At 36.0% G+C, this 25,795-nt stretch overlaps 3 protein-coding genes across 5 annotated transcripts in view; 1 reads left to right on the top strand and 2 right to left on the bottom strand.

The window, feature by feature from the left end:
• Positions 1–25,795, top strand: part of LOC118748995 (flotillin-2) — a 516,275-nt gene that overhangs the window by 369,198 nt on the left and 121,282 nt on the right. The window lies entirely within an intron of this gene.
• On the bottom strand, positions 10,340–12,369 carry LOC118748209 (glucose dehydrogenase [FAD, quinone]). Its single transcript, XM_036482587.1, has 3 exons — positions 11,695–12,369; positions 10,780–11,622; positions 10,340–10,720 (listed from the first exon to the last, which is right to left on the bottom strand). The coding sequence occupies exons 1-3, from the start codon at positions 12,367–12,369 to the stop codon at positions 10,340–10,342; spliced, it is 1,899 nt and encodes a 632-aa protein (XP_036338480.1).
• LOC118748986 (glucose dehydrogenase [FAD, quinone]) lies at positions 22,004–24,395 on the bottom strand. The gene is made up of 3 exons (XM_036483761.1): positions 24,220–24,395; positions 23,786–24,153; positions 22,004–23,681 (listed from the first exon to the last, which is right to left on the bottom strand). Exons 1-3 carry the CDS (start codon positions 24,263–24,265, stop codon positions 22,125–22,127), a joined length of 1,971 nt encoding a protein of 656 aa, XP_036339654.1. The 5' UTR covers positions 24,266–24,395; the 3' UTR covers positions 22,004–22,124.

Genomic DNA, 25,795 nt, shown 5'->3' with positions numbered 1-25,795 from the left:
ACTTCTACTTATTTATACAAATACTTTCTTCCTTCTCTACTTCATTCGAACTTCGACTAAATTGGTTTTACATTACAAGGTTGGAAATTCCGATTTCTTATAGAAATGGTTTTGTCTTTTTCTACCTCACACCTTTTCTACCGGAGCACAAGAACTTAAAAAATTTAAATATGTATGTACATATATGCGAGTTCCCGGAACAAATTTAATCAATTAAAAACGAACAGAACGATGTTTGCAAACCATTTTAAAATAGCTCAAGGTATATTCCACATTCCACCGCAAATGTTGAACGTGTGTTTTCTGTTCAGAATCAGAAATACAAGTAAAAACGCTCGGTTCTTTAATAAAAGCAAAACATTAGGTTTTTGTCATGATATAAAAATACATACAGAATCTTTAAACCAAAATGAGACTTACCATCTCACAGAAAGTTAAATGATTGACTAATTTTTCTCTTCTTTTAATACATATACTATGTATATTTTTACTCGATTTTTATTTAAAATGCGTTAAATAAATGTATATTTATTTTACACATTCGTTGTTTTTGTGGCAGCGTTTAAGATTTTTTGTTGGTACATTTTTATTTGATTTGGTACATTTTTTTCTTACGTTTGGTACAATGTCGAAAAATTCATTTACCATCCCTGTGTGTGCTCAAAAGTTGCACCTGAAAGCTGTCAGTTATTAGTGATTTTCCGCGTACACATATGTATGTATTCGCGCCTGCGCACTGACTCACCACCTACTTTACTACTCTCAAATGGCGCAACAAGTGCCAGGATGGAAAATATAGAAACGTACATACATACATATTTAGATACATACAAGTGGCATTACTTTTTCTGTTCTCAGTGTTGCTGATTGATTAAGTCAGGAAAATTCATTCAGTTATGGCTTGGTATCTCTTTTAGAAAGGTCAATTTCTAAGGCAGTCTTAAAATTTTTTTTTTTGGTTTGAAATATCATTGGCTTCGGTCGGTTAAAATTTAGTTCTGGTTTTAGTAATAGTATGAAAGTTGAAAAATAGAAAATATGAACATTGCAATATCCATAACAAACATTAAGCTGATATTTGTTGTGATAACGATATAGAATATATATAGCTGCAAGTACAAGCTTATTCATTTGATGTTACATATGGAACTCAACTTAGCGGAGCCTGTTCCATGTAAGAGACGCGTGAGTGCCAAGGGGGCACAGATTTATTTTTTTGTTAGTGTGAAGATTTTAAGGCTGGGGGCATACGAGCGCTTTTTAATATTTCTGCTGATTGTCGCTGCAAAAACATCGCGTGATGCTTGCATAAGAGACAGGACGCTGAAATGACTTTTATAATATAAGTCTCAAAATAGAAGTCTTTGAAGACTGAAAAATATTTATCTCACTGATAATTATTATGAAAAGACTTTTATAATATAAGTCGTGTCGAAAGCAAGTCGTTTTTCGAGAGTCGAATCGTATTTGAAAATTTCACGTCGTCATTGCCTAAAATTTCCACCCGACTATTGTATTAAAAGAGAAAAACTTGGCAACACTGTATAGTTTTCGACGACTTTCGTCGTTTACTTATTTCAGCACGACAGCAGACAATGCCAATGTTGTCGAGTCGTACAGTTTAGCCCAATTTACGACTTACGAAATGAGGCTAAATAATTATAGATGACTCGAAGAATCTTTATCCTACTATAATAATTATTGATTGATTTATATTCTTTTCTATTATAATAGTTTTGTCTCTGAAAACAAAAATATTGTTTGTTTGATTTTTGCTTTTGGATACTGGGCGTACAGCTCACAGTGTTTCGACTATGTAGAGGCAGGTGGAAAAAGTCATAGGGACAGACAGTATGTTGAACTTGGAGAGTCATAAAAACAGAATTTCAGAATTGAACATTTCCAAAGAAACACAACAATCGTGGTTTTTCAACTGTAATCAATTCTTTAAGTGTCATCGATTATTCACGTGAAAGTATTTATCATTTATTTGGCAGTTTTCTCTTTTTTTATCAAACAAATACATGCTAAAGATTTTTAGTAAAAAAGAATGAGTACCGGTTCGTGAGGTCGTGAAATTACAAAAAAAAATTTAGAGAATTTCATGAGCCTTTCGAGCATATATTTGGATCTTTCTGCGTGACTTTTGAAATGTATGAAATTAACGATTTTCTTAATTTTTCGATGTTCCGTTTTTTTTTTGTGTAATCTCGGGAAAATAATTTTTTGAAAAATAGCCATTATTTTTTTAATTTTAACCAAAAAAATCAATAAGTTGTAATCGTCGTAAAACAATTTTAACTACACTCACGTATTTGTGTTCGTACATCCCACTGTAATTTACAATGATTTCTCTTTTTCGAGTTTAACCAATTAAGATTAAAAATAATAATTAATATTCCAGTTTTAATTTTTCGGCTCAAAGATAATTGTTATTACATGATTTTTATTTTTTCGATCACAAATAATGCTTACTTTATGATTTTTATTTTTTTGCTCAGGGATAATAATTATTAGCGACACCATAATAAAAGAAATAAGTTCAAAATTTTCAGGTAAAAATTTCAGTAAGTTGCGTCTGTATAGCCTTTTCAATTTTATAGATAATCATTATTTTTAAGTGGAAAAATAAAACTCAATAATAATTATTATATCAGAGCGAAAAAATGAAAATCATAAAATAGTCATTATTTGTGATCGAAAAAATAAAAAATCAAATAATAATCATTTCCATTGAGCGAAAAAATAAAAATCAATAATAATTATTATTTTTGAGCGAAAAATATAAAAAATAAAATAATGATTAAATGCTGATTTAAATTATTTTACTCATAATGATTACCGTCCCTGCTTTTTATTTCTGAGAGTAGAAATCTGAAAACAAAAATTAACCAAAATTATACCAAATTTAATGATAAGGCCTGTATTTTTATTTTCCCCATATTTTATATTTATGTTTTTCTAATAAAAGAGAAAGTACAAACCAACCCTGTGTTCAGAAATGCATCAAGCCAAAGCATCAGTCTCTTTTATTTCGAAACTCTGATTAATGGAAATGTCCAAAATGCGCAACCACAGTGGAATCTCGCATTTTAACAGTTATTGTTTAGAAATAAACACAACCCAAATTTTATCGAATTGGCATGAAATTTTATGTATCCGCTCCCAAAGGTGGAGGGTAGGAATGTTAATCCTATCCCGGGATCCCGCTCTTTTTCAAGTCTCTAGGCAAATAATCCCGGGATTTTCGGCATTTGTAATTTACACTGGTGGCAATAATAGAAATACATAGATATTACGTTGACCAGTTTTGGCTATATTTCTTTTGTTTATTTAAAATCTAACATTTTTTGTATAAATGTGTAGCTCAATATACATATAATACCTTGCGGCAGGCAATTTTGCACACACAAAAAAAATCAATATATTCGCCAAACCCCGGGCCAAGGATTTTTAAAAAGAACTTTGATATTCAATTCAAAAAATTATTTAAAAATTTCAGTGTAATATCCTTAAGTATATGAGGTAGACTTCTATAAAAAAAAAATTTAAACTTTGGAAAACAAACGGAATATAGACAAAACTGGTCGAATTAAGACGCTTCTGTTATTTCTGCCACTAGAATTATGATCTTCTTTCAACCAGAAAATGAATTTTTTGACTTTTTTTTTGCATCGAGCACTTTTCGACATATCTTAAATTACTTTATCAAATATTTATACACTAAAGTATTTTTAAATGCAAATAACTAATTTTCACTTTAAATAAAAAAGTACGTTCCAAAAGCATTTACTTATTATTTATTATATGGTAGGAGAGCTTCTCAAACCATATTGATGCAACTTTTTCATGTTAAGTCATTGAAAAATAATAAATATCTAAATCCCGAGACTAATCCCGGGACTGAACCAAGGACACCCCGAAAATCCCGTTATCGCAAAAATCGAAAAAATTAACATCCCTAGTGGAGGGCGTGGAAATGAACGCATCTTTGCTATATATAAAATTTCCTATTCCTATGAAAAATTAGAGCACATGTCAAGTTTCAGCGAAATCGGTTCACGTTAATTACACGGTATTACATTGACCATGAACTTTTTAAGTGACCTTGTACAGTTCGTGGGGCTGGTCGAGTAATTCACGAAACTGCGTTTAAATTCAAATTCTCGGCTTATTCTTAAAAAAACTATTTTTACAGGACTTCCCGCACTAAACAATTTTTAGCTCCGTTATTTTTTACCCAATGTTAAGTTTTTAGATGGGTTTGGAAAAAATAATATTTAAAATGTTTGGGATAAATCAGAAATTTACACCAATTTTTATTATTTTTTCCATTTCTACAAAATTTTTTGCCAAAATTTCAAAGAAAAATTATAGCCTCCTATAGTCATTATTTCGAAAAGAATGTTTCATTCCGGGTAAAACTATATACTACACAGTCAAAGATTTTGGTTTACTTTTCAAACCGAGCTGAGACTGCTGCCTTTTTAATCTTTTATAGTCTACTTTTTAAACCAGTCCATAGTTTTAAGCAATTTTTAATATATTCTGGTTCAAATTTTAATCCAAGCAGCCAAGAAAATGATGTTTAGCTATGAGTGGTTTAAAATTAAAAGCAAAAAGTTCGTGGTTTCAAATATAGGCCCTATATGTTTAAAAATCGAACCAAAATGTTTTAATTCTAGTTTCTAGGTTTCATATAGAAAAAAATTTTGTTTAAAATCTAAACCGAAATAGAAAATGTTTGCCTCAATATGCCTTATTTTATATGACCTATAAGACTTAGGCAAAGGGTGTCTCTGTCAGAGAGAAAGCACATCTTATGAACTGACGGCATCAACACAGCGAAATGTGGTGCAAATATGCTTGATACAATTGGTTGCTACCATGGCTGTTCGGGTTCGATCCCCATCAGACGGTACATGAAATTTAAGATTTTTTTTTTACTCTTAATTATGAAAAAGCTTTCGTGAAGTGTAACGTGAAGCAAACGAAATAGAGACAGTTCGGTTCGGTGGAAGGTTTGTATTTGAAACTAAATTTATTTAGGTCATATATGTAGTCCAAAAAGTTTAAAATTAAAACCGAAATTTTTAACCATGTATTTATAAAAATCAAACTCAGAAGTTATGGATTTTCTAAAAAAAATTCCGAAATCACTTCCATGTAATTTCACAGAAAACTTTAATTATTTGGATTGGATTCACTTTGAGGTTTCAATAGTCCGTCTAGAAAAATTTGAATTTGCGTATTTATAAATAATGTCATAACTTCATAATTTGTTGATTTATTTTGGCAAAAAACGTTGGAGTAGTGGAAAAAATAATAAAAATTGGTGGAAATTTCATTTTTATTCCAAACAATTTCCACATATTTACAATGTCCTCACAAAACTTATATTTTTTTAAATAATACAAATATTCCTCTTTCTTGAGCTATACAACAACATAAAAATGGTTATAAAATAACCAAACTAAAAATTTTTTTTTGCGCCGCACATAAGGCAAAAGGGACGATTTTGTTTATTTTGAAGTTTATTATAGTATGTGTGGATGTAGCTTTTTAAAATTATTTTTATATTAAAGAAGGACTATTTGCAAGTAAGTTTTTATTTTTTGATTAGTTTACGTGCAACAGTTTTAAAATTGTAGCTATTTAAAAAAGCTGTATAAAATTTACTAAGAAATAGTTATACCGTAGATGGTAAAAAAAGTACCCCGGAGTACTCTCATTTGATTTTGGTAAAAATATTTTTGAGTCCTTTAGAAAGCCCTCACATAAATTTAGCTTTTCCTTTGCATCACTTTAGGATTAATTGTATTTTGTTTACAGCTACCAAATAATCTATTCGCAGCAGCTGATGGACAAATAAAAAATTTAAAAATACAAAAGCGAAACGACGAATCTCAAAATTTTTAATTTGTTACGAACCCCTGTACAATGTTTTTCTGTTACGGTTATTTATTTCACGTAAATATCAAAATATAAACATCATGTTCCATATCAAAATGGATAAAACAATTTTTCGCTGGGTTCGGTAAATTTACATTTTTATTAATGCTGTTGTTTTTGCATAAATGGTTTTAAACCATCATAAAATATCAATTTCCCGCACCCCAAATCAATTTTATTAGTTATTTAATTATTTTTGTCCAGCTAAATCGTCACATTTGCCTTGTGTGCGCCGAAAGTCAAGCGAAAATGGGAAATTAGAAAAATATTGAAAACAGTTTCGTCAATAACTCCGCCAGCTCTACGACCTGGACTAGGTCACTTAAAAAGTTCGCGCAATCTTTTTTTTTTATTTTGCAATACCGTGTTATTCTTTCCACCTGCCTCCATAGAGTCAAAACAGTGTGCAGTGGCGGCCAAAATGTGAAAACAATATTATTTTTCCTCTCTTCTTCTTGTTTGGCGCTATAACCGCATAGCGATCCCCTGCTATCTTTTCAACCACTAACTACAGCGGACTCCACATCGAATACTTTCAGGCCGAAGCATTTGCATCCATTCTTTTCATCCAGCTCATCATTCTACCTCCGGTACTAGACGTCACAAATATGTCGTGTTTCTTTTTATACGTATACATTAGGCATGTTAATTTTTCAGCCTATTCCGATCCCGGGATTTTCGTTATTACGGGATGTCGTTATCCCGGGATTTAGAAGGTGAATAAAAGCTCTGTGTACATCTTTAGCGCATAATTTCAAAAATGCCAAATTTTGAGTTGTGACTCTTTTGAAGACGGTGTGCGATATGTTATGGTATATGATGTAGTTCCCCTCAACTCAGCTAGTCTCCAAACTGTTTGAGATGTGCTCCCTAATTACAGGAGCGAGAGTGGAGTTGCGAAATTAATAGCTGTTTGTTTTGATACCAGATTTTCAGCGCCGAGTGAGTATCTTGGTTGTAGCGATATCATGACCCAGGTCAATGCAAATCCCTCGGCTTTAAAGCTATTCCACCGAGCGTATGTCCCCCAGCAAAAAGTCTCGATTTTATCAATTCCTTTGATTGTGATGCCGTCTAAAGAAGACGTGAGAAGAACCTAGGCTTAAAGCGCAGTTACCCACGGACGTAAAAACGGAGAACGTGTCAGCTGACACGATCTATCTTATGGGATCTGCGTGTTAACGAAAATTCACCACCGCATGACCGTGACGTAAACGTTGCTTCTCTCTCTCTTTCTATCAACAGCAAACTTGATATACTTCTACGTACTTCTACGCTACGCTACGTACACGTTCGTGGCTAACCGCGCTCTTACTGTGGGCAAAGTATTAGCATATACACACCTAACTCACAAAATATATTATAAACTTTCTGTGGACTTTTGAATTAAACGAGTTGTTGCGAAGAGTTAGGGTTGCCAGATTTTTTTGCGCGAAATCAGTACCTTTCATGCTATCAAAATCAGTACTTTTCAGGACAGTTTTATTCAAAGCAAAATTATGAATGTAAGTAATAGAGAATACTTAAAAACGCTAGAGTAATTGTTTTTAACAATATTTTGGTATATGAGGCGTTCTTTTTCATATTGGACACACTTTCGGCTCCCTTCAAATTTTTTTATGGGTTCTATTTATACATGAAATAAGCTAACACGTATTCGAGGAAATTTTTTTTATTTTTTCTACGGAGATATGATCAGTCAAAGTTCAGATTTTTTCGTCGTTCTGACTAATCATGTACTACTTCAAAGACCAGTCAATGCGGGATTTAAAATTACACCATCGTAATCCTTGTTTAATTATCAACCAAAAAACATGGTTCCAAAAAATGTGCGTTTTTCAAGAACTATTTTTAAAATATTTTCTTATGACGAGATGGTTTATTTTGTGAAAGTCAACAATTTTTTGAGATTTGTCGAAGACTTATGATGAGATATAGCCCAGTAAAGTTAGCTCAATGAATAGGGGAAAGCTTACAATAATTCGCATAAAGCCGAAAATTAGTACAAATGTTGCGAGCATCATTATGAATGAAATGTCAAAAGTCCCCATTTATTCAAGGTCACATAAACTGATTTTTTGCATTTTTTAGCAAAACGGTAAGGTTTATCATAAAAATAGGTGTGACGAAAGTGTAGATCATACAATTATCTTATAAAAACATTTTTATCCCTAAGGATTATCATTTCTGAGATATAGCGATTCAAAATTTTGGTAAAACCTGTCCGAGTTAGATCAAAATATGGTGTACTGTCAGGTCTGTCTACTATCTTTATTTATCTATGAGGTGCCATATTGAGGATAAAAAATTGCCAAAATGTGCCAAATAGAAAAATAAAAGTGCCAAAAAAGGTACCATCCTTTTTAATCCTTCCCATTTAGCAATAAAATAAGAACCACATTTCTAAAGCAAAGGTGCAATGCCAAAATAAAATAAATCTGTTGAAAAATCTTTAGAAATTAGAAAAGTTTAGTTGAGAAAAAGAAGTACACGCAAAGGATTACGCAAAAATGTATAGAAATATTACTTTTTTTGAAAAGTGCACTTTGTGCCAAATTGAAAAATTAAGTGCCATTTGATGTAAAATAGGGCCAAAAATGGCACGGTTTGAGCGAAGTTGGCAGCCCTGTGTACTGTACTGTACTGATAAAATCAGTACGTTTGGCAACCGTACGAAGAGTGGAGCATAAAAATTGATACGAAAATTTATACGATAGTGAAATGTCAAAAGTCCCCATAGGTCCCACGCCTGCAAAAAAATGTATTCAAGCTCAAAGGTTATATAAACTGATTTTTTTAATTTTTCAACAAACAGTAAGGTTTATAATAAAAATAGATCAGTAGATCTACAAGAGTGTAGATCACACAATTTTTATTCCCAAGGATTACCATTTCTGAGATACAGCGATATATATTGTACTGTACTGATAAAATCGGTTCGTCTGGCAACCGTACGAAGAGTGGAGGACAAAATGTATGTTATGTATTCTACCTACGCCTACTTCTTAGTTCTACCTTTAAATTGAGTTCCTTTAAATATCCTTTTTTATCTTCCACTAATTTTTTTATTAGATGTGAAGGCGCTTCTGTTGAGTGGTCAGAAGTGGGCACTGCCACTCCGTAGGACCTGGGTTCGATCCCGGGCAATGGCTAATCTCTGAGCGGGGCTGATTTTCAAAACGTCAATTGCATTGCATACGGACAAAGTTTAATGTTCCATAACGCCGAACTATGTACATTTGGTTGACAATGTATACTTTTCCAAAACGCATCCGAATAGTTAACGAAACGCATCGCTATAGTAATCAGCGCATCAGAAACAAAGTTGAGGCTTCGTTTGTTTTTGGCTACCATTGGTGTTTTAAAAACGGAAAATTCCGAAATGGTGACCATTGTTTTATTAAATATTCAAAATATGCAATGTATATGGTTGCAATGTTTCGCAACTCTGCATATACAAACAATTTAAATACCGCAGTAGGACTGTATCCAAACCTTGTATTGGTACATTTTGGAAGTCAGCCTGTATTTCTGCCATGAAAAGGCTTCTGAAAAAAATCCATTTGTCGTTCGGAGGCAGCGTAATATTGTTAGACCCTCCATAAGTAATATAGCATCAAGGTGCATACCACGGGACGCCCCCTCCCCCATATAAGAAAAAGTAAGAAAATTCTAGACCCGCCCTCCCCCACGAAGGTCTTACGTAATATATGGACAGCCCCTAATTGGATGAGAAACTCGGCCAAACACTTAAGAAAAATGCAAGCGCCAAAATATTGTTAGTGTTGCTAAGTTAGCTACTGACGGAAAATCCCGTTGTAATTACCCTCATTCGGCAATATGTAAACCACTATCAAGGCCAAATGCACTATGAATATATTTATGTACTTATTTATTGCAAAAGAAGCAATTCATGTATTTCGCGCTCAAAATGGGTTATTACCTCGAGAATTAATGCAAATGATTACCAAGCAAATAAAAATTTGCCAAGAAATATTTATGTATTTATGTATACTTTTTCAAAAAGTACACACGTACATATGTACATATGTATGTATGTATGTATTCTTCACGCTTGTATCTCTGCACTCTTTTAATATTTATAAACTGCAATTCACGCAAGTTCTAAATACTTAAAACGCCTTCGAATAGAAACACTTTCTCGCTTATATGTGATAATGAACCTCTGTGTATCTACATGCAAATCTTTGTACATATGTGTTATAATAGTTTTTCTGCCTTTGATGCCGTTGATAATATATTTTGTGGAAATTCACAAAATAATATTTGATATGGAGAAAATAAATGCACAATTTAAAGCAAATTGATTCTTATTTACAATAAAATACGAAAAATTTAAATGAGCTTAATCCTAATTTTCAGCTCACTAGTGCCAATCTCCGTAACGTAACCAGTCCTCTTTAATCATATCGGCCGCCTTCTCGGCAATCATTACCGTTGGCGTATTCGTATTACCCGTTGTTATTGTTGGCATAATGCTGGCATCTATCACACGTAAACCCTTGACGCCATAGACGCGCAAGCGTGGATCCACCACCGCAAAGGGGTCGCTATGGACGCCCATTTTACAAGTGCCCACCGGGTGGTAAATTGTCTGCGAATAGTAACGAGCAATACACTCCCAGAAGGCGTCACTTAGGTATTCTACTTCGGGACAATTGCGCCACTCGAAAATATTCAGCGTGGCATTAAGTCGTCTCATTATGGCGGTTTGGGTCATGCGATGTGCAAATTTTACGCCCTCCACCTGGGATTTTTAGACAACGTAAGTTGCTCTCACTTTCATTGGTATTAATTTAAACTTACCAACACAGCCATGTCGAGTGGGTCATCAAAGTAGTTGGCGTATATGCGCGGATGGTCATGCGGATCACTTGATATCAACTCCAGATGTCCTCGGCTCTTTGGACGCATTAACAGCGTTGTCAACGTGAAAGAATCAGTATAAATAATATTCTCGAACACTTTTTCGTAATTAGCAAATGTTATGCCACCACCGCGTCTTCCAATTAATCCACCATCAGCGCCATAACCTAAGCTGCCCATAAATATCTGAATATCAGGCCAATCTAGTTTAGGATCCTGGTATTTAGTGCTCAAGAAGCCCATAACCTCGCACATCGGCATGGCATAGAAAAACCCATCCGCTTGATGAAGAAACGAGTCCACAGACCTCACATTCAACATCTCCGGCACGATGAATGAAAGCCGATTGCCGGTTACACTATTGTCAACGCGGTATTGCGAACCTGTGGAAGATATATGATCCTGTAGATTGAGACCCACACCTGGCAGGTGCTGTATGACTGATATGCCATGCTGAATTAGATGCTGTTCCGGTCCGATGCCCGAAACCATCAACAGTTGCGGACTCGCTATGGCGCCAGCGGAAAGGATGACTTCACGCCTAGCGCGCACTTTATACAGAATACCTTGGTGTTCGAAGTGCACGCCACGCGCTACTTTGCTTTTCTCATCGATGGCGATATGTGTTACAAACGCATGCAGCACGATATCGAGGTTGGGACGTCGCCAAACGGGACGAATGTATGCCTTATTTTCACTGCAGCGCAAGCCATTGCGAAGTGTAGCATGCGGCAGAGTAAAGCCGGTTTGACTGCGGCCATTGTAGTCGTTGTATGGGTTGAGCTGACGAAAGAAAAAAAAACTAAACTGTAAGTCGACCTATTTTGGCAAATGTGTGATAATTTATAAACACACCACATTCAGCTCACTCGCGGATTGCATAAAAATATCCAACAACGGTGATGGAAACCTATAATTCTCGATTGTAACCGGTCCCCCGTAACCATGATAGAAGCGATCGTCCTCAAAACCCGGTACGCGCATATCCTCCATTTTTCGAAAATAATGTAAAACGTTATCGTAATTCCAACCAACATTGCCCAACTCCGCCCAGTGATCGTAATCGCGGCGATTTCCGCGCACATGCATCATCGCATTGATCGAGCTGCCGCCACCAAGCACCTTGGCGCGCGGCCAAAAACAAGTCTGCCCTTCCATCGCAAGGCAGTAACGATCAGATGGTTCCGTACGATATTTCCAATCGAGTGGAGTGCGCTGAAATATTGGGTACAGCATTGGCAGTTCAGCCAGCATCGGCTCGTCGCCGCCAGCTTCTAATAACAGCACACTCCAGTTGCGGACCTCTGAGAGACGCGACGCGAGAACGCTGCCTGCTGAACCGCCCCCAATAATCACAAAATCATAGGAATCACGTAAGTTTAGAATGTTTATTGCGCGCGGACGATTCGCTTCGTCAACGATGTCGGGGCGATAGAGATTTATACCCTCGAGTAATAAAATTATAACGGTAGCGCTTGGAAGTATGGTGAACGCGAAGCGCCACAGAGTGACCATACCCTCACCCAACATTTCACAATCAACTAGCGAAAGCGCGCACACAAGAAGAGAGGAGTGGAAATTCGTTGTTTGATAATTTCCGCGCGTTAAAACCGTCTCGGGCTGAAGAATAAATTGTACTGTGCTTTAAAGTAGACTAAGCCATGGCATGTTTGGCTGGAAAAGCTATTCGATCAAGTTTTGCTGACCCGATTCTTTAATTTTTCTGCGATTGTTGCCAATCATCGGGGAAATAAAACAAACAAAAAAATACAATAATACAGTAAAACAAAATTTTAAAGTAACCTCTTTGAGGAAAGGTACAAAACTGCATGTGATAGCAATTTTCATTGGGCCTTATACAATTTTAAGGGCAATGTGTTTGGGCTCACTTTTGTTGAATTATGTATATGTATATCGACACCAGTTGATTAATACATCCTATTTTTCTACAGAACTTCTGTCGCTCATTATCACATTAAACTACTAGTACGCTCTTACTCTTTATTTATGTGTTTTTTCTTTAATGTTTTGCACAAAAATGACAGGTTTTTGTTTCTCATTTCAGGTGAGTTTTCAAAACTACTATCGTTTTTTGACGCCCTGAAAGTTTGAACTGAATAACGAGGGGGCTCAGTGATTCAACTACAAATCAACCGCTGTGAAAAGTGAAAAATTGTGGAAGAAAAAAATTATTAAGCTCGAAATAAGCAGTGCCTTGAGTCAAAAGGTGCAACAGCACCAACCAATAATAACTGCTAGAAAATCGAGGAATTATTTTCACTAGTTTTAGAAACAAAACTTTTGACTCAACTTGGCAGGTTCATACTACTTACCCAATGATAATGAAGGAGTTCATAAAGTGTTGTATACTGTCGTATTGATATAGATAGTCAGCCTCATTGCGAGAGTCGTGCCGAAAGCAAGTTATTTTTCGAGAGTCGAATCGTATCGAAAATTTAACGTCATTGCCTAAAATTTCCACTCGACTAGTGTTTAAAACGGAAAACTTGGCTGCACTGCATAGTTTTCGACGATTTTCGTCGTTTACTTATTTCAGCATGGCAGTAGACAATGCTAATGTTATCGAGTCGTACAATTCAGCCTAATTTACAACTTACGCAATGAGGCTGAATGTTTTCCTTACATTACTAGAATAGTTGTGAAACTTTTTCAGAAAAATGGGCCTTGTGAATAAAAAATTAGCAATTGCTTTTTCTTAAAATTTCACACCTTTTACTGGATTTATTCAAACAAATTTAAGTAAAAGATCTGAAATTTTAAGTAAAAGCATCGCCTGGAGAAGAGTTGTGGACTGCAACTGGTGAGCGCACCCAAGATTTAGGAGAAGTACCATGTGAGGTAACAATCGGGGGTGTGGCCTCGTACACCAAGTTAATAGTAGCAGACATTGTAAATGAAGTCATCATCGGCGTGGACTTCCTGGGAATGATCCTGACATACCGCGAGAGGAAGGTGCCACTTAGGGATGGTAACAACAACCAGTACTGCAACAGATGGTTGGTCTTAGAGGAAGTGCCGAAGAACCCACCAGCAACGGAAGCGGTTAGTTGGACAGAGGTTGGCAGTGATGGAGACCCAACAGGAGAAGGAAGCAGTTCAGCTGTACAGGAAAATCATACCTGTTTCGCCAACCCGGAGAAAAAGACGAAGTCGCCACAAGGAAGTGGTTATGGCAAGCCAGGCAGTGTTTCCGGCGGGAAGAGAGCCACTAAACCACGTTCCAGTGGTGATATGCCGGTGGCCGGAAATAAAGGCGGCTGTGGAAGCAGTGAGTGCGCTTCGAAATGTCCAGGAAAAGGTCGTGGTCGGCAGAGGATGCAAAGGCAAGCATTAAAACCTGAGGCCAGGGATGAGATTATTCATATCCGGTCAATAAAATTGACGGCGGAATAGCGAGAGGCAGAAACACTAGCCAAGTTTCAGCTTTAGCAAGATGTGCTAAACGCAGTGCAGCTCGAAGCGTAGTCATGGCCACAGAGGCGGCGTAAATCTGGCGAAAAGGGTGCGCATGAGAAGAGACATGGTCTGGTCACCACCGGTGGCCGGCAGAAGCACGGCCATGTGAGATGGTGCACTCCCGGAGGAGATAAGCCGGAAGTAATATCCAATAGCGCATCGAGCCGAGAGAGTATCCAGGAAGGCGATTTGGCGTTGTTGTTCAAGCTTCAGCGGAAGCAAGGCTTCACCTCAAACAACAACGTAACTGCAAAGGTTGGTATAATATGGTCGAACAGCTGAATGACGTAGTGTATCGAATCCTGCCCATTGGGAGACCGAGAACCAAGATGAAGGAGGTCCAATTGGAAAGGCTTGCAGCATTTGGTACAGCAAGTGAGTGTGATCGGGACAATGAGACTTAGGTCGAGGGCAGTGTGGCGAATATTACGGCAACGCGAAGCGAACAACAAGAAAATGGCATAATGTTCGCGGAACGACGTAGAATATTCGACTGCGCGAAACGTCAAGTGGATGAATAACGCGAACAGCGAGAGAATGAGCGATAGACGGCAGAACGTTCTAGAGTTGCCATGAGCGCGAGCGCAGGTAGATAAGGCCGCTACTACAGCGGAAGTCAGTTACAAATTAGCAAGCTACAAGACAAGTCAGTTGCGATTTACCAAGCAATGTTCAGTTGTGTTAGCAAGTTTTATAAAGTGTTTTAATTGCCTTAACAAGTATTGTTAATTGTTGTTATTGTATAAACAACTATTGTAAAGTGTTTGTTGTACAATAAAATTAATTGTACTGTAATTTTGTTATCATCAGTGTTTATTTAACAATCCAGCGATACGAACTGAGGGATTTTGGGAAATCCGTCAAATAAACTAGGATTATCGTAACAATATAAACAGACACACATTCACACTATAGGTAGTTATAACCAAGAAATCGGCTACTCCGCCCCTAAACCCATCTTCGACAGGCTCTCCAAGACAAACATCCCGTCAAGTAGAGAGTGACAAACACCAAAACCGTGGAGAAGGGGGGAAATAAATTTTTACACGGATGGATCCAAGCTAGACAACTGGGTTTGGTGAGTTTTTTTTAAAGAATTTGGACTGGAACTATCTGCCCGAATTCCGCACCGCTGCAGGAAATCGAAGACCTGATAAGCTAGCCAGGAAAGGTACCAGTCTTCCACTGTGTGAAAGCAGAGGTGAGATTGGGATACCCATGACAACCAGCAAATTAAAGATTAGAAATAACATCATCATAACTTGGTCGCAAATTGCTGGGAAAAAACCTTTCAAGGGAGGACATTTCGATGGTCATGGCTTGTTTAACCGGTCATTTGCTATTTGGTGGACACGCTTCGAGATTATATATATATATTCTCCCATGAATATTGCAGAAGTTGCAGAGACAAGTAAGAAAAAGGAGCAGTTTTTCTGTAGCTGTCCGGATTTAAGTAAGAGCAGAGCGGGTTTTCTAGGTCGGCACTTTTTGGGCTCTCTCACGGAACTATCCGGTTTAGGAATAAAACCGATCCTACGCTCCATAAGAGCTTCAACATGGTTCTGTACACAATAGTCACTGAGGTTCCCGTGTTTCACAGTGTTATAAAAAAAAAATAATAAATTTTAAAAATTATAAAAAAGCGGCCGATTTCGTCTGCGGCGCACTATAGGCAAAACACGAGTTTTTTTTTTAAATCGTAGATCTTCGGTTATAAAAGAGATAATGGAATTAATTTTTTTTTTTTATCGTGGAGATAAATGATCATATAATGTAGGAAAACTATAGAGAAGTTACAACAACAATAACTTAACCCTCAAAATACCGTTCAAAATGTCACTTTTTTGAAATTTTGGATTTTCCCATTCTATTAGATAACACAATATTTAATACACCATTAGCACTGTTTCAGAAAGATTTCTCTTCACTCTAAAAACTTTTTGTTTAAATTTGCGCATATTAAGATAGGTAACCAGTTTCCTCTCTTAATGAATGCAAATTTAGACACTGCTTGCTTACTTTTACTTATCATATGTGTGGCGTAGAACAAATTTCAAATTTGTTTTTTGAGTTTTAAACATTTATTGTTCACATTTTCACAGTTTACACATAAAATGTTTAAAATTTCCTCTAAAAAATTTTCGTTTAAATTTACGCATATCAAGAGAGGTAACCAGTTTCCTCTCCTAGTGTGTGCAAAATTAAACACTGTCTGTTTACTTTTACATATCAAATTTGTCACGTAGCGCACACAAGGGGTGGATTTTGGGGCTAAATTTATTATGATATAAGAAATTTTGATAGAAAAAATTTTCTTTCCATTTCTTGTGCGTCATTTTGTAAGAATTTTTCTTTTTTCTTGAGAGCTCTTTAAAGTTTAACTGCGAATGAAAACATTGTCCTAAAAATATGCAATGCATACTTACTTATAGGGCTTTCGCACGCGGCGATTTTTCAGGCAACTTTTAGTTGAAAGCAAAAATCGCCTCGTCCGAACGGCCATTCAACTAATCGCTTTCAACAAAGTTGGTCGCCAGCCAACTTTGAGCTCGTTCAACTTTTTTTCCTTGCAACCCTGTGTTTGTTTACATTCTGTGTCAGTGTTGGGAAATTAAATTGTTCCTTCAGTACGAAATCTACAAAAAATGTACTTTTCGGCTATAAATTGTATACACTTTTTAATTCGCTCATATATTTTCTTAGTACATTCCCTTCAAGACCAATGAATTTATGGTATTCATGAGAAAGTTTTATTGTTTATGTACATACGTTTACGTAGTTTACACTTTTACAAATTGATTCCACGGGCAAATGTACTGCATTTAACGCAAATATGTATGCACACATTTTCAGGTATACATCTTAACAAAAAGCATATTTAAGTTATTATTAATGGATAAAAGAGACATTTTCCTTTGGATTCAGTACTAAAATTTGACATTTTAATAGCATTTCAAGTGCTTATCAAAACTTTACGACAAGATTTGACCATTTATCTTAATAGTATTCAATTTTAATTATTTTTTGTAAAAATACGGTTTATATTTTAAGAAAAGCTGTACAAATTCAAGGTTCAAACTTTGTGCAACATTAAAAGAAACCAACACACTTTCGTAAAAATTTCGAGCTTTTTAATTCGATTTCCTAGATTTATTTTGAGCGTGCGGTTTTTTAGCCCATTAAATTTTAATATAACTAAGTTTTTTAAGATTTCTTTGATGAAGGTGTTGCTAGTTTTCTCCATATAAAAAAATCATCGGACACACTTCGTATGGAAGAAAATGGCTGACATCGTCGACAAAAAAAATGCCAAGTTCAACGGTAAGTCCCAGCTACTTTAAACTTGAACTTTATTATACTAAAATTGAATGGGCTAAAAACTAAAGAATATTAATAAAGCTCGAAATTTTTTCGAAAGTATGTTGGTTTTTGGATGTTTCGCAAAGATTTAATCTTAGGTTTGTACAGTTTTTCTTAAAGAATACATTATATTTTATAAACAGATAATTAAAATTAAAGAATAATAAAATAAATAGTAAAATCTTGTCAATATGTGAGTGCCGTGAAGGTATTATATTTACGAAAATCTCTTCTTATAACTAACGAAGACTTTGTTTCTATATGAAGCTGACTTCGACATTTTGTTTTAATAAAACATAGTATCGAAAAGTTTCTTTAAAAATTTGACTAGGCTATATTATACTGGTTCGTTGAAGCCATTTTTCAAAACTTACAAAGGTAAATACGAACAGGCGAACCAAAGAGAACACAAAAAATTTCTTGCTGTGAATTTTCAGAGCTATATATTTTTAGTATTCATTACAAAATTTTACTAAAAAGTACTGCGTAGTAGGAAAGTATATTTAGGGGATTCCCTTAAACGCGAAGAGCAGAAAACTCGAAAACCTCGAAAGTTGTCGAGGCTGTTTTTGGGAATGCACCTTTTTTCAGCCTCGTAAACAATGGAGAAATTCCGAAGTTTGACAGCTCATTCAGAGTTTTTTGTATAATACATCGCATCAGCTGAAATAAATACATATAAAATCAGCATTGAAAATGCCACGAAAAAGTGAAAAATGTAAATTGTATGAAGTTCGTAGAATATTCGGATATAAAGGCAACACTGAAACTTACGAACGACTTTTCGAGGCTTTTTTCGCGACTAATTTGCCTCGAAAGTTTTCGAGGCACGCGAAAATCGCCACTCATACAATTTTTGACAGTTGTTTTTCGAGGCTGGAAAAGTTTCGAGGTTTCGTGGTTTTCGAGCCACTTTCGAGCTTAAGGGAATCCCCTAATTGTAAATGAAATTGTATAAAACAAGTACAATTGTACCAAAAATGCCAACACTGTTCTGTATCATACTTTTTTTTCTTTTTTACTTTTTTACTCTTATTTTATCTTTCAGCTTCGCTAAAAGCACTTCTACCAACGCTTGGGTTACCAAATTTACGCCAATTGATCAAATTTTGCGATTTAAATTCATTTTCAATAATGTAAATAACGATTCGTGTTGAATCGAAAATCGCCTCGTCTGAATAGGGATGGCAACTTTTTCACTTTCAACTTCTCATTCAACTTCGTATTCAACTTTTGTTGCCTGTAAAATCGCCTCGTGCGAATGCCCTATTACTGTTGCTTTTTACACTTTACAACCTAAAAAAGTTTACCACTGATATGTACTTAATAAGCATTCGAAGATTTAATTTGCTAGCTTCGAATTCGTTCCACCAAAATGAGCTACATGATAAAAATACAAGTTCAGTTAAATTTTCGTTATTCGAAGTATTAAAATGAGAAACCAGAAATCGACGAAAATGAATAAAAAAGTGTAAAAATTTCGTGAAAATATTTAATTTATTTATATTAAAATTCTTTTGTGAAATTTTGTATTACTTTTGAAAGTTGAGTGCATCTTTAACCGTTCATTTTTTCAGGATTTAATGATCGGATCTAAACCAAATTACGGGACCTTTACGACCCTTAAGGTACCATCTTTCCGGTAAAAAAAATAATTATTGGAATCGGTTCACGCGGTGCAAAGTTATGCGGTTTAATAAATAAAAGAAGTAAAAATACTCCGAAGAATTGATAACCTCCCCTTTTTTGAGGCCGGTTAAAAATGTCTGAGTTCTTTGTAAATTTTATCTAAATAAAATGCAATTGATGATACTTTAAAAAGTTTATTTATTTATTTCATACTGTAAATAAAACTTTCATAAATGTATTTTAAAGAGCGAATTTTCAGTATTTGCTGATGATATATATTTAGAAGTATAAACCCTTACCCCCCAAAAATATATTCCTGCGTGCGTCCCTGGCACTTAGTATTTATTATTTGTAAAAAATATATTTTTACTTTCAAAATGTTTGTAATTTTAAACATTTCAGTTTACTATGGATTAATATCTACGTCAAGATGAGAAAAAGCACGTTCAAAAGCATATTGAGAAGTTTTTTCCTCTGCCTTGAAAGGGTTAAAAAGCGTTTCATATATGACAGACTCTGCATTAAAAAACTCGTGTTTTGCCTATAGTGCGGCGCTTTTCTATATAAAATAATATGGCCACACTGGCGACACTGGTGACAATGACGACACTGGTTGCACTGATGACACTGGTAACATTGGTGGCAATGGTGACACTGGTGGCATGATCTTTAAAATTAAGCTTGGATACCCTGAACAAGCAAAATAAGCAATTCCAAGCAAAAGCTTAAAACTTTTCGGCCCTGGTAATGACTCAAGCCAAATCACCCAGCAACCACTCTATAGCTGCATCCGTACGCCATCCAATAGATCACTTCCTACTCCACACACCATCCGTGATGTTTTTTAGGAATGTATTAAACGATTTGTTTAATGAACTAGCCAACAACCTTAAATGCATTCGGGTAACTTTGCTGTCTCCATTCATAATAGCAGTAATTATTTTTGAATAAACTGAAGGTCAATGATCAGTGTCATCTCAAATCATGCAAGCCGACTGCACCTATTTCTCCGAATCACTTGAAATCTTAGTATATAATTCTACTCGGAAAATAACGGCATACGTTTTTTTTATTTGTCGATATCATCAAAATTACACGTTTCATGCACTTTTGAAAAATAAATCAAAAAAAAAAATCTAATTCGAATTTTAATTTGTATTTAAAAATAATGATATATCTATTCGATGCTATAGCTGATGTTCCTTCGATCGGCCGCTTTTAATCTTTTGTTTAACAAAAAAATATTGATATCATTGCACTTTTCATAAAAAATAAATAATTTTTTTTTTCCAAAAAGCCATCTTTTTTGGCTAAATTTTTTTAAAGATAGCTTGCCTCTATACCTATATTTTGATATATTTGGCATGAAGGTTATTTGTGTTTTTAAGAGATTTAAAGGAAATTTAAAAAAAAAACATATTTTTTGCTCAGTCAAGTCAAGTTAGCTCAATAAATTCGTACCAAATTTCAACTCAATGCGAAATCGACTGCTGAAGATCGACCTATTTCAGTTCAGTTCGAAAACGCCCTATCTCAAAAAAACTTTTCAAGAACGCCCTATTTCAAAAATTATTGTTTAAAATGCTAAAAACTCACTTTCCATAATTTCCATTCGTACTGTCACCAGGTTATTTTGAGAATGGAAATTTAAGACAATTCCAATTCGTACTGTCATCAGGTATTTAGCTTGCGAATGGAAATCCCAAGCTAATAAAAGCGAGGTAAAAAAAATGCCTTTTAAACAATGCATTTTTAATTTTTTATTAAAAGTGCATGTATAATTATTTTCAAATACCAATTAAAATTCGAATGAGAATGAAAAAATTTTCGATTTGTGAGAATAATCCGTTTTCTCGGCCACTACAGAATCCTAAATGTGTATTACTTAATACTGAAATGTGATGACTACTGTTAGCAATATCTAAAGCGAAACTGAAGAGTGGTAACATTCTTTTAAAATAGGTCTAGTTCATATGTGTAATTTTTAATTTAATAATTTTTCTTATCGTGTTTTATTTTAATAAATCGTAATAAGGTACCTAAAATTATTTGACGGATTTTTCTATACAAATACTCATCTGGGCGTCGTTAAATGGCATCCAAGACTAATGTTGTGTACTAATCTACGTACATCGCATAAATTCTGGCGACATAGTCCGAGGATTCCACGGGTGGATGCACAACATGAGAGTAAAGGCGAAAAGTATTTCATCTAGAAACATTCAAAAGCAATATTTCTAGCGCCTACCAGCTAAATTACATATAGATGACTAGGGCGGCATTGTAGTATTTTAGAAAATCTGAATTGCCCCTTTAATCTGGATCCCTGGATAAATAATTTGAAATTAGATAGCGATTAGAATCACGCCCGTAGTCTATTGTTTCTAAATACTTCTACAAATATCAATAAATTAGTAGTGATTAAAATGTCTACAATATATTGTAAATAAAATGCAGCACATAAAATTGGTAAAAAGCAATTACTCATAGGGGCAAAACTAAATACGATATGTACACGTTTTCTAATATAGTTTTTAACTGACTTCCTAAAAAAGAGAAGCTTATAAGATCGTCGGGATATTTTTTTTTTATGTATGTAACCGCATAACTTTGGATCACGTCACCGATTCGATAATTCTTTTTGCGGAAAGGTAGTGTCTCAGAGGTGGTCCCATACTAATCTGGTTTAGATCCGATATGATATATGATATATGTTTATATCATAATTGAAGTCGGGTTTGTTGTTTGCTTAAAAATTACTTGTTAATACTTTTATTCGTATCCTAACTAAATTCTTAGAATCTCATCACCACCCACAATCACGCTAGCTCTTGATTCCAATCCTCTTCGATCATAGTTGCTGCCTTTTCGGCGATAATCGTTGTTGGGCCATTGGTGTTACCACTCGTTATTGCTGGCATTATACTTGCATCCACCACGCGCAACCCGTTCACACCTCCCACGCGAAGCCGTTGATCTACTACAGTATGACGGTTCGCGTCGGCGCCCATCCGACACGTACCCACCGGATGCCAAGCGCCAATATACAAAAATTTCACATAACATAGCCAATAGGCATCCGAGTCGTATGCGAGTAGATCGCATTCCTCAATAGGCACATGTAGCAACTTCAAGCCAAAGTGTCTAAATGCCGTAGTGGCACACATACGCTGCACAAAGCGTACATAACTCAACAATGTTAGCTGATCAGCGCGCTCGCTGGCATAGTTGTTGTATATGCGTGGAGGTGCTTGAGGATCGGCTGAGCGCAGAAGCACCCTGCCGCGCGATTGCGGACGCAGTAATGAACCGTAAATTTGCAAAAGGCTACGATTGCTAGCTTCACGCATAATACCAGCGACAATTTCATCGCGCAGCTGCAGGAATTGAAGGCTATTGGCTTCACCTGGAGGTATGATTGTGTGCGAGACCAAATGTAGGTCTGGATATGAGCTACTGTTGCTAGCATTAGTGTTGATGAAACCCATAATGCTGATGCCAGCAGCAAGTGGACCTGTTTGGTGCAAAAAGTAATCAGAAATGCTTTGTGGATCGCTGAGGCCAGGTGAAGTTTCAATTTCACGTTCAAAACTTAATAACAAAGGCAACATGCCATGATCTTGCAGGTTATAGCCAACCGGCAAATCTGCAAGCGGAGGTATACCCAATTCGGTTAGGTGCTCACGTGGTCCAATGCCGGACAGTAGTAATAGCTGAGGTGAGTTAATGGCGCCAGCTGCCATAAGTACCTCACTGCGCACAAGCGCGCTCAAGCGATGGCGACCACTCAGCAAGAATTCAACGCCAATAGCTTGGCTTTTGTCTGCTGAGAAGAGTATCTTTGTAACCAAGGCGTTCTTAATAACATTAAGGTTGTGGCGATAATTCGCTACTTGTCCCAAATAAGTTTTTGCTACGCTCATGCGTCTGCCGCGTGCAATGTTCGCTGGTATAGCCTTCGTGTAACCAACACGTGTACCCTTTGCCAAATCCGATATATACGGTAGTCCCAGCTCGCGACTGGCGTTGAATATGAGCTGAGCAAGCTCATTGTGCTCTTTTAGAGATTCAAAATAGTTCAATACTAACTCGCCTACTGGCTGTACAGACGACTCATTCATTGATGCCTTTTCGTAGAAAAACTGCATCTCATCCCACGACCATTCCTCGCATCCTAACTGCTGCCAACGATCAAAATCTTGTTGATTGCCGAGCAAGAAAATATTTCCACTCATCGAACCAGAGCCGCCAATCATCTTGCCTCGCGGCCAATAGCAGCGACCCCTCCGCATGCCCTGACAGCAATTGGGGTTGGGTTCAGCATAGTCAGTCCATGCATATATGCTGCCATGTAGCCTGGAGCTCAATGTGAAGATCTGCGAAGAGAGTAGAATAAAATAGATTAAATTGCTGGTAAAAGATTATAACCAGGTTGTTCAGTTTCCGTGTTCATGACAGATTTTCTTCGTGACATACCCACCTCCGACTCTATCGGCGGATCAGCACCTGCTTCGAGCAGCAGCACTTTAATGCGCGGATTTTCGGTAAGCCGACTAGCAACCACTGAGCCCGCTGTACCTGCCCCTACAATAATGAAGTCATACTCGTCTAAACCGTTTTTGAGCACTTGATCCGCAAAGTCCGCCGGCCATTGATCAGCTCGGGTCAGTTCACACTTGGCTGAATTTATCGTAGCAAACAGGCTACTAATGAGCCCTTCAGCACTTCCCATTTCCGAGGTGGCGCAACCTGCACGTGACGCTGTCGTAGCAGAATTAGCGTTGCTTACGCTAGCCAATGTTGTGCCGCCAATAAACGCGAGCACTGCGAGTGCTACCAAAACGGTTGCTGTTAAAGGAAACTTAATATTGCTCTAAATTTGAAATCTAATTTAGCGTAAAGTATATAAATTACCCAAAATGAAGAGACGACATTGTGAAAAGCCAGCACTGAATATCATATCGAGGCGTGTAATCAGACTGCTGAGGTTCAACTAAGATCGCATTTTTTGACAGCAACGCGGAAAGGCAGTGAAATGTGTGGAAATTTATTTTTTTCAATCTCACAATGATTACAAACAAAAAAGCCTTTTTTTTGTTAATTTATGAAAGACTTTTTTATTGTACTTATTTTTAGCAGATTATCGTATCAGCGCGACATGTTTGCGCTGCAACCGTTGGCGTAAGCGCCCTCTTATTATCTTATTGCTACATATTGCGCGCTACCTGTCATCTCTTTATTTTTGTACATACTTATGTATGTATATCTTTCAGTTTATTTACAAAATGACTACAGCATTTATAGCTGCGTATTTAAAACTCTAAATATTTACCGTCAAATTTATAAAATATTTATAAAAATTTTGGTTAAGTGCAGCTATTCTACTTACTTTACATACGTTTATATGTACATACATATATTTTTAGCGATGACTTCGGAATAAAAACATTTACGCGGTCATTTGTTAACAACTTAGAGCATATCAACTTTTTTAATCAGCGTCTGCTGTTAACGTACTTTTTACATTAAACAAAGCTTTTTCAACAAATAGCTTTTGGAAAGCAATGCGAAGCAAATGAGATAACGTGAGAGCGTTATGTGCAGTACCACTGTTTTACTAAAAAGTGACCTTCAAACTGTCAAATCATTAGCGGTTGTCAAACTGTTGCTCGTTACGTTCACATCAAACTGATTTCCCTCCATCACAAATAAGTTTCTTTTAAACCTCAACGAAATTTGTGTGCTTACAATAAATAATACAATACGATGCTTCTTTATTAAAAAAAATTAAATTACGAAAATGTTATTTCAGCTTCCAACGTAGTATTTGCCTTGCGAGAAACTTTTCATTAGGGATAAAATGATACCATGCAGGTATCGGTGCTTTTACTTGGAAGTTGTATCGAAAGAAAAAAGGATAGATAACTGTAAAATATCGGATCCAAAGTATCGATACCTACTCATATATATATTATAGGTTTATTCCACTGCAATGCCTGCTCCGAAAATATTGCAACCAGCAAGGAAAACACGGTGTATTTCGGTGTTATTTTTTTTAATAAATCTTCATGAGACAGGTAATCAACACATTTCAATATTCGCTCTTACCACCCCAATGCCACTCCGAAAGCGGTAGCTTCAAAAACATATTTTGAACGCGCTAATCCTTCTTCTGGCATCGAAAATCGTTTTCCACACAGTTTTTTTTTTGATGTTCGGTAGAAAAAAGAAGTTATTAGGTTTCCAAATCAGAACTGGCGATGTTCAGCGCCGCTCCGTAACTGTGCCCAACAAAGTCATGACGGTAGATTCACTCACATCGATTAACTTGGAAAGAGTAAAGCGAATACCGGCGAATATTATTCTTAGCTGCTGGACAAATCTCATATTGATTTGAAACAAAAACGAACGCATTTTACAAAAAAAGTCCTCTTCCACTAAAACAGTACTGATATACACTATTTAATGTGATTAACTCAGTGAGAGCGGA

This window comes from Rhagoletis pomonella, unplaced genomic scaffold (genome assembly GCF_013731165.1).
Source record: "Rhagoletis pomonella isolate Grant_MI unplaced genomic scaffold, Rhpom_1.0 Rhpom_scaffold_00013, whole genome shotgun sequence".
Classification (NCBI taxonomy): Eukaryota; Metazoa; Arthropoda; class Insecta; order Diptera; family Tephritidae; genus Rhagoletis; species Rhagoletis pomonella.
Note: the sequence above shows the minus strand (reverse complement) of the source record. Positions and strands in the feature narration are given on the sequence as shown.